The sequence below is a fragment of the Eriocheir sinensis genome, chromosome 37 (genome assembly GCF_024679095.1).
Source record: "Eriocheir sinensis breed Jianghai 21 chromosome 37, ASM2467909v1, whole genome shotgun sequence".
Taxonomy (NCBI): domain Eukaryota; kingdom Metazoa; phylum Arthropoda; class Malacostraca; order Decapoda; family Varunidae; genus Eriocheir; species Eriocheir sinensis.
The window spans coordinates 13,995,326-14,005,325 of NC_066545.1; the positions used below are offsets into that span (position 1 = coordinate 13,995,326).

At 46.5% G+C, this 10,000-nt stretch overlaps 1 protein-coding gene across 8 annotated transcripts in view; it reads left to right on the forward strand.

Moving 5' to 3' along the window:
• The window catches only part of LOC127008293 (rap1 GTPase-activating protein 1-like), a 138,371-nt gene that overhangs the window by 85,894 nt on the left and 42,477 nt on the right, over window positions 1-10,000 (forward strand). For all 8 annotated transcript variants that reach the window (XR_007761001.1, XR_007761000.1, XM_050880101.1 and 5 more), the window contains one exon: window positions 4,784-4,897. Coding sequence is in view for 6 of the 8 variants with exons in the window: in XM_050880101.1 (XP_050736058.1) it covers window positions 4,784-4,897 (114 nt within the window). In the remaining 2 variants the exon portion in view is untranslated. The remainder of the gene's footprint in view (window positions 1-4,783; window positions 4,898-10,000) is intronic.

Genomic DNA, 10,000 nt, shown 5'->3' on the forward strand with positions numbered 1-10,000 from the left:
GTGTGTGTGTGTGTGTAAACGTGCACACACACACACACACACACACACACATGTCCCTCCTTTCCTTTCCCTTCCCTTCCTCTCCTTTCCTTTCCCTTCCCTTCCCTTCCTTTCCTTTCCCTTCCCTTCCCTTCCTTTCCTCCCATTCCATTCTTGCCATCTCCAAACTTTTCCTTCATTTCTCCTCTCCATTTGTTTTCTCCTCCTCTCTTTTTCTCCCTTCTTTTCATTATTTTTCTTTTCTTTCTTCTCTCCTTCCTTCATTTCTTCTTTCTTTCTTGCTGTCTTTATAATCTCCTCCTCCTTCCCTCCTTTCTCTCTTTTCTCATACACACACACACACACACACACACACACACACACACACATTTGCATATTTCTGTATCGTACTTAAGATTTTATGGTTTTGAACGGAGATTAAGTAGACAAGTGTGAACCGTTAGCGTGCTCAGATTAGCTCATTTTCCATTAGAGGAAAGGAGAATTAAAAGGAAGAGAGAGAGAAATAGAGACAGAGAAAGCAAATGGAGCGAAGGAAAGTTAGGTGGAATGGAGACAGAATGGGATGGATTGAGGAAACAGGGAAAGAAAGGAAGGAAGGAATGGAAAGAAAATTTTAAGAAAGAGAAGGAAAGAAAAGAAAGAAGGATTGGAAGGAAGAAAGGAAAGGATATATTTTTTTACGATAAACAAACAAAACAAGAAAAAAACATCCCAGAAAAAAAATAACTCCCAGGAAAATAAAAAATAAACGTTAGTCTTTAAAATATTAGAAGCCGAAAATGAAATTGCCTGTTCAATATAAAGACTCAGATTAACTTACTCATCTTTTTTTTTTACAATTAACAAAAAAAATCCAAGAAAAAAATAACTCCCTGAAAAATAAAATAAAAATTGTTACTCCTATAAATAATTAGAAGCCGCAAAATAAGCTACCTGTCCATTACATTCAAGACTTACCTGGTTGATTTAGAGTGATTTACCTGTGGGTGTTAATTAACCTTATGAGTTCGTTTACCTGTGTGTGAGGATTGATTACAGGTGTGAAGTGGTGATAGTGGTGGTGGTGGTGATGATAGTAGAGATTGCTAAATTTAATGATGGTGTTGATGGTGATGGTGGTGGTGGTATTAGTGTAGGTGTGGTGGTGATGGTGATGAGACAGATAAACTTGTTGATGGTGGTGATGTCATTGTAGATGTGGTGATGATGGTGGTGGTGATGATGTTTAATGATTATGGTGCTGATAAGAGTGAAGGTATGGTGGTGGTGAGGATGGTGATAACGAGATAACTAAACGAAGATGGTGATGATGGTGGTGATGACAATATAGGCGTGGTGATGATGGTATTGGTGATGATAAGATAACAAAACGAAGATGATGGTGGTGATGGTGATGACTTTGTGGGTTCGGTGTTGAAAGTAGTGGTGATAACTGGATAGCTAAACACGGCGAGGGTGGTGATGGTGATGAAGGTGGTGGTGGTGATGACTCAAACATATCTAGTGGTGTTGACGCCCTTAATGGTGATGACAACCCTGTTTTATAACCATGCGAAGGTGGTGATAAAAATAAAATACTGGTGTTGACGATACAAGAGCAATCGTGGTAGTGATTGTGGTGGTGACTTGACGAACCAAACCCGTAAAAGTGGTGATGAAAGAAATGATGATGGTGATGATGATACGCAAGTGGTGGTGTTGGTGGTGGTGACATTAACAGTTATAGCGGTGGTTGTGGTGACTGTGGTGAGGAAGGTGTTGGTAGTGGTGGTGACTGTGGACGAAGTGGTGGTGATAGTGGTGTTGAAGGTGGTGGTGGTGGTGGTGGTGGTGTTGAGTATAGATTGAAGGGGAAACGGCTGATGGGGTGATGGGGAACCTGTTAGAAGTAAGTAACCACCCCTTCTTTGCCCTTCACCCCTTCCTTTCCTTCCCTTCTTTCCTTCCTCTCCCTTCCTTCCTATATTTCCCTTCCTTCCCTTCCCTTCCTTTCCTTCCCTCCTTCCTTCCTATACTTCCTTTCCTTTCCTTCCCTTCCCTTCCTTCCTATACTTTCCTTCCCTTCTTTCCTTCTTCTCCCTTCCTTCCTATATTTCCCTTCCTTCCCTTCCCTTCCTTTCCTTCCCTCCTTCCTTCCTATACTTCCTTTCCCTTCCTTCCTTCCTTCCTTCCCTCTTTCCTTCCTTCCTTCCTTCCTTCTTCCCTTCCCTTCCTTTCCTTCCCTCCTTCCTTCCTATACTTCCTTTCCTTTCCTTCCCTTCCTTTCCTTCCCTTCCTTTCCTTCCTTCCTTCCTATATTTTCCTTCCATTCCATTCCTTTCCTTCCCTTTCACCCCTTCCTTTCCTTCCCTTCCTTTCCTTCCTCTCCCTTCCTTCCTTCTTTCCCTTTTCTTCCTTTCCTTCTCTTCTCTCTCTCTCTCTCTCTCTCTCTCTCTCTCTCTCTCTCTCTCTCTCTCTCTCTCTCTCATCTTTTTTTCCACTATTATACATTCCTCCCTTTGCGTTTTAAATCTCTTTTTAATTGTGTGTGTGTGTGTGTGTGTGTGTGTGTGTGTGTGTGTGTGTGTGTGTGTGTGTGTGTGTGTGTGTGTGTCCCAAGGTTCATTAAATCACGGTCATTGGACGTCAGGGCACAGGTGTGTGTGTGTGTGTGTGTGTGTGTGTGTGTGTGTGTGTGTGTGTGTGTGTGTGTGTGTGTGTGTGTGTGTGTGTGTGTGTGTGTGTGTGTGTGTGTGTGTGTGTGTTTTGCAGTACATGTATGGTACAAACTCACCCGGGTTTTCCCCTACACCTGTTGATTTACCTGTCTTACCTTACTTTACCTTACCCTACTCTATTTTCCCTTGCCCTACCTTACCTTCTCATACCTAACCTTACCTTACCTAACCTTACCCTACCTTAACTTACCTCACATTACCTTACCTAACCTAACCTACCCTTACCTTACCTAACATTACCTTACCCTACCTTACCTAACCTAACATAACATAACATAACATAACCTACCCTACCCTTGCCTTACCTTACCTTACCTTACCCTACCTAACCTAACCTAACCTACCCTTACCTTACCTTACCTAACATCACCTTACCTTACCTTAATATCAACAAAACGAACACAAAGGTTACAAAAAATATACTTTGAGAGAGAGAGAGAGAGAGAGAGAGAGAGAGAGAGAGAGAGAGAATGTTTAGTCATGCTATGGGAAAGTCTAGCTAGCTGGTGGCGATTGGGTCTTATGATTGGATGTGATGTGGGTTAGAAGAAGGAGGAGGAGGAGCAAGAGGAGGAGGAGGAGGAGGAGGAAGAGGAAGAAGAGTATGATAGGTGGTAATGGTGGTGGTGATGGTGATTTATGGTGGTGTGGGGGTGGTGATGGTGGTGATTAGTTGTGGTGATGGCGGAGGTGAGCGGTGAGAAAGGTGTTGATAGTGGTGGTGTTGATGGTGGTGATGATGGTGGTGGTGGTGATGGAGGTATACAGTGGGAAAATTTGGTCTACAGTTGATGAGAGAGAGAGAGAGAGAGAGAGAGAGAGAGAGAGAGAGAGAGAGAGAGAGAGAGAGAAATGCATTAAGTTTTTTTTTTCATAAGTTCTTCACGAATCATTTACTTTTATCCCCTGTATACGTGTGTGTGTGTGTGTGTGTGTGTGTGTAGCTAAATTTCAAGGCCGTGTGTGTGCGTGTGTGTGTGTGTGTGTGTGTGTGTGTGTGTGTGTGTGAAGGTATTTCCTGTGGAACTTTCTCGTGTTTGTTCGCTTCTTTAAATTTTCTTTTTGTTTTTGTTTTTTCCTTCCTCTGTTTTTTTGGTAATCTTTCTAATTTTCCTTCTTTCTTTCTTTCTTTCTTTCTTTCGCCTTTTCATCATTTCCTTCCTCGCTCTTTCTTTTTCACGTGAATTTATTTCTATTAAGTGTAACCTGATACGCCATTGTTTGTGATCTCTCTCTCTCTCTCTCTCTCTCTCTCTCTCTCTCTCTCTCTCTCCATTTTTCCGTCTATATACCTGTTTTCGTCTATCTATCTATCCTTTTATCTATCCATCTATCTCTCCCTAATAGTAATCTTAAGTTTGGGTCATACTTTATAGCTGCGCGTTGCCTCGGTGCTCATCTCCGTATCACTGACCTTTTATGACGTTTATGATGCCGAGAACGAACTTTCTAACTCGCCAAATGTGAGTGTGTGTGTGTGTGTGTGTGTGTGTGTGTGTGTGTGTGTGTGTGTGTGTGTGTGTGTGTGTTGCCTAGCTGCTGATCGCTTCGTTTCTGTTGTTGATGCTGACCATGAATCTAATTAGAGAGAGAGAGAGAGAGAGAGAGAGAGAGAGAGAGAGAGAGAGAGAGAGAGAGAGAGAGAGAGAGAGAGGTTGTTATTGTGGCTGTTGCTTCAAAGTCTGTGCTGACGAAGGTGAATTTTAATGCAATAGTGTGTGCAGAGAACGATGCCTGACCCCTTGTGTGTGTGTGTGTGTGTGTGTGTGTGTGTGTGTGTGTGTGTGTGTGTGTGTGTGTGTGTGTGTGTGTGTGTGTGTGTGTGTGTGTGTGTGTGTGTGTGTGTGTGTGTGTGTGTGTGTGTGTGTGTGTGTGTGTGTGTGTGTGTGTGTGTGTGTGTGTACAAATACCCCTCACCCTTCCCCACCCCCTTCACCCCCCTTCTCCCTACCCTCTCCCTATATACCAATCATTCCCCAGAGATCCCACAGCAGACTAACCATATAATGTGTCCACCCATCTACACTTTGGCACCTTCTAACCTCCCTTTCCTTCCTCCCCAGGGCGTGCGGGAGGGCCCAGGCAAACCGCCCCCCGACAAGGAGGAGCCGTCGGCCAAGGCATCGAGTAGAGCCCGCCTGGAGAAGACCCTGGAGGGACCCCCGCCCTACAGACAGGTGGGTGTGGGTGTGAGTGTGGGTGTGGGTGTGTGTGAGGGTGAGGGTGGGTGTGGCTGTGTCAAGGTGAGTGTGAGGATGAGGGCGAGGAGGGTAAGTTGTGGGAGAGAAGGAAAACGAGAAGGAAGGGGTTTAAAGAAGAGAAGGAGGAGGATTAGGCTTGAGAATAGGAGGAGGAGGAGGAGGTGGAAGAAGAGGAGGAGGTGTGAAATGGATTGGTGGAAGATGTGAGTGTGAAAGAAGTAGATTTCGAAGTATAGAAGAGGAGGAGGACAGGTGTAAGAAAGGTGTGTATGATTTGGACAGGTAGGACTGTGGAAGATAGATTTTGAGACATAGAAAAAGAGGAGAAGGGAAAAGAGGAAGAAGAATAGGAAAGGAAGGTAGGAATAAGTAAGACATGTGTGTATGTATGTGCGTGGGTGAAACAGGTGTGGCTAGACTTGTACAGGTGTGAGTTTAGGCAGGTAAGTTAAAGGGGGTGGAGGGGAAGAGAGAAGGGGAGGGGAGGAAGAGAAGGCAGGTAAGGGAGGGGAAGAGGTGAGAGGAAAGGAGGGGAAGAGAGGAAAGGGGAAGAAGATAAGAAAGGTGTGGGAGAGGAGGAGGAAGAGAGGGGAGGTGTGGGAAGGGAAGGAGGGGAGAGAATGGAAGGGGGAAGAGAGACAGGGGGAGAGGTTAAGAGGTTGGTAAAGGGAGGAAGGGAAGGGGAAAGGTTATGTATGCGTGAAGGTGAAGGGCAAAGGGTGATGGGAGGGGAATGGGGGTGATGGGAAGGGCAAGAGTTGAAGGGAGGGGAGGGGAAGGTAAGGAATGGAATGGGGTAAGAATAAGGTTAGTGTGACGAAGGTAAATAAAGGGGAGATTAAATGGGGAGGAATGGGAGATAGGGAAGAAGGGAGGAGGAAAGATAAGGGAAGAGAAGATGAGGTTTGTAGGCAAATGGAAGGAGATGGGAAAAAAGGAAGGGGAGGTTGTAAATGATATAGGTCTGTGTGTGTGTGTGTGTGTGTGTGTGTGTGTGTGTGTGTGTGTGTGTGTGTGTGTGTGTGTGTGTGCGCGTCATAGGCCTAAGGGAAGTGGCAGAAGTGTCCACATGTGTATACACGCGTACGACTCACACGTGTGTAAATCTAATATACGGTTTTTAGGCCTACGGGAAGTGTGTGTGTATGTGTGTGTGTGTGTGTACATCCGCGAAAGTTCATGTGCACCTTTGTGAAAGTTTGATATAAGCGTACACAGACCTCTAGGGCATCGCGAAGGCATTGCACACACACACACACACACACACACACACACACACACACACACACACACACACACACACACACACACACACACACACACGTAGCAATGGACGGAGTTTCACCATAAGCGACTCCTCCACTTTTTGCCAATGGAGGAGGAAGAGGAGGAGGAGGAGGAGGAGGAGGAGGAGGAGGGTACAGTAGCATTGATGGTGGTGGTGGTGGTGGTGGTGAAGGAAAGGTCGTTGGTGATGAAAATAAACAGGGTATGGAATGGTGATGATAGTGAGTGGTGGTGATGAAGGTGGAGAGGTGGACTGGTGTTGAGGGAGGTGGATGAAGATGGTGGAGCAACGATGGTGGTGGTGGTGAAGGCAGCCGTGTGGACTAATGATATGCTAGTGGTGGTGGTGGTGATGGTTGTGGTGATGAGGATTGGTGATGAGGGTGGAGGAGAGAGTTATCAAAGACGGTGGTGGAGATGGAGGTGGTGGTGAGAGTAGCAGTGGAGGTGGTGGAGGTGGAGGTGGTGGTGGTTGAGAAAGTAGCCAGGCGTTCTGTAAGTGTGAAAGTGGAGGTGGGGGGGTGGGGGGGGTGCATGTAAGTGTGAGGAGGGGAGGAGGAGGAGGAAGAGAGGGAAGAAGAATAGAAAGGAGGAAGAGGAAGAGGGGAAAGAAATAAGTGTTAGAAGGTGGAGAGAAAGAAGAGGGAAGGAAGGAAGAAAGAGAGGGAGGAAAAATGTGTGTGAGGGAGATAGGAGGGAAAGGAGAGAAGAAGGGTAGGAGAGAGAGAGAGAGAGAGAGAGAGAGAGAGAGAGAGAGAGAGAGAGAGAGAGAGAGAGAGAGAGAGAGAGAGAGAGAGAGAAATGAGACCAAGGAGGAAATAGGAAGAAGGAAGAGAGAAGGAAAGTAGAATGAAGAAAGAAAGAGAGGAAGAAAAGATATGTATTTAAGGTGAAAGAAGAAAGGAGGAAGAAAGAAGGAAAGATTGAAGAGAATAAAAGGAGAGAGAGAGAGAGAGAGAGAGAGAGAGAGAGAGAGAGAGAGAGAGAGAGAGAGAGAGAGAGGGGAGACGGGGAAGAAGAAAAAAATTATGTTAGGGAGTATTACTGGTGTGTGTGTGTGTGTGTGTGTGTGTGTGTGAGGCAAGCGAGCAGAGAAAGCGGAAGGGAGGTACAGCAGGGAGCGGAGGAGGAGGAGCAAGTCTCGAAGCAGGCGGAATGTTGAGTGCAGCAGCCAGGCGTCGGAAAATGTATATATTAGGAGAAGAAAGTAACTTGTTGGAGGATCGATAAAAAGAACGGGGAAAAAAGAAAGCGGGAAGTAAAGAGATGAATATACATGAAACTGGAAATGAAAGAATATATACAAAAAATGGATAAGAAAGAGAAGGGGTCAACGAAGCGGATAGAAGGATAGAAGGGGTCAACGAAGCGGATAGAGGGATAGAAGGGGTCAACGAAGCGGATAGAAGGATAGAAGGGGTCAACGAAGCGGATAGAAGGATAGAAGGGGTCAACGAAGCGAATAGAGGGATAGAAGGGGTCAACGAAGCAGATAGAAGGATGGAAGGGGTCAACGAAGCGAATAGAGGGATAGAAGGGGTCAACGAAGCGAATAGAGGGATAGAAGGGGTCAACGAAGCGGATAGAAGGATGGAAGGGGTCAACGAAGCGAATAGAGGGATAGAAGGGGTCAACGAAGCGGATAGAAGGATGGAAGGGGTCAACGAAGCGGATAGAGGGATAGAAGGGGTCAACGAAGCGAATAGAGGGATAGAAGGGGTCAACGAAGCGGATAGAAGGATGGAAGGGGTCAACGAAGCGGATAGAGGGATAGAAGGGGTCAACGAAGCGGATAGAAGGATGGTAGGGGTCAACGAAGCGGATAGAGGGATAGAAGGGGTCAACGAAGCGGATAGAGGGATGGAAGGGGTCAACGAAGCGGATAGAAGGATAGAAGGGGTCAACGAAGCGGATAGAAGGATAGAAGGGGTCAACGAAGCGAATAGAGGGATGGAAGGGGTCAACGAAGCGAATAGAAGGATAGAAGGGGTCAACGAAGCGAATGGAAGGATGGAAGGGGTCAACGAAGCGAATAGAAGGATAGAAGGGGTCAACGAAGCGAATAGAGGGATGGAAGGGGTCAACGAAGCGAATAGAAGGATAGAAGGGGTCAACGAAGCGAATAGAGGGATGGAAGGGGTCAACGAAGCGGATAGAAGGATGGAAGGGGTCAACGAAGCGAATAGAGGGATGGAAGGGGTCAACGAAGCGGATAGAAGGATGGAAGGGGTCAACGAAGCGAATAGAGGGATGGAAGGGGTCAACGAAGCGAATAGAGGGATGGAAGGGGTCAACGAAGCGAATAGAAGGATAGAAGGGGTCAACGAAGCGAATAGAGGGATGGAAGGGGTCAACGAAGCGGATAGAGGGATGGAAGGGGTCAACGAAGCGGATAGAAGGATGGAAGGGGTCAACGAAGCGAATAGAGGGATGGAAGGGGTCAACGAAGCGAATAGAAGGATAGAAGGGGTCAACGAAGCGAATAGAGGGATAGAAGGGGTCAACGAAGCGGATAGAAGGATGGAAGGGGTCAACGAAGCGGATAGAAGGATGGAAGGGGTCAACGAAGCGAATAGAGGGATAGAAGGGGTCAACGAAGCGGATAGAAGGATGGAAGGGGTCAACGAAGCGAATAGAGGGATGGAAGGGGTCAACGAAGCGAATAGAGGGATGGAAGGGGTCAACGAAGCGGATAGAAGGATGGAAGGGGTCAACGAAGCGAATAGAGGGATAGAAGGGTCAACGAAGCGTATAGAAGGATGGAAGGGGTCAACGAAGCGAATAGAGGGATAGAAGGGTCAACGAAGCGTATAGATGGATTGAAGGGGTCAACGAAGCGGATAGAAGGATGGAAGGGGTCAACGAAGCGAATAGAGGGATAGAAGGGGTCAACGAAGCGGATAGAAGGATGGAAGGGGTCAACGAAGCGGATAGAAGGATGGAAGGGGTCAACGAAGCGAATAGAGGGATGGAAGGGGTCAACGAAGCGGATAGAAGGATGGAAGGGGTCAACGAAGCGAATAGAGGGATAGAAGGGGTCAACGAAGCGAATAGAGGGATGGAAGGGGTCAACGAAGCGGATAGAAGGATGGAAGGGGTCAACGAAGCGGATAGAGGGATAGAAGGGGTAAACGAAGCGGATAGAGGGATGGAAGGGGTCAACGAAGCGAATAGAGGGATGGAAGGGGTCAACGAAGCGAATAGAGGGATGGAAGGGGTCAACGAAGCGAATAGAGGGATGGAAGGGGTCAACGAAGCGGATAGAAGGATGGAAGGGGTCAACGAAGCGAATAGAGGGATGGAAGGGGTCAACGAAGCGGATAGAAGGATGGAAGGGGTCAACGAAGCGAATAGAGGGATAGAAGGGGTCAACGAAGCGAATAGAGGGATGGAAAGGGTCAACGAAGCGAATAGAGGGATAGAAGGGGTCAACGAAGCGAATAGAAGGATAGAAGGGGTCAACGAAGCGAATAGAGGGATAGAAGGGGTCAACGAAGCGAATAGAGGGATGGAAAGGGTCAACGAAGCGGATAGAGGGATAGAAGGGGTCAACGAAGCGGATAGAAGGATGGAAGGGGTCAACGAAGCGGATGGAAGGATAGAAGGGGTCAACGAAGCGAATATATTGGAAAAAAACGAGAAAAAAAAAGAACTAGTTGAAAAATTTAAAAAAATACATAAAGTAGAGAGGACGTATAGAAATAAAAAAAAATAATGCTAGTAAAATTAACATATATATACGAAAAAAAAGAAAACACGAGATAACGAACAAATAAATTACAGAAAAACAAA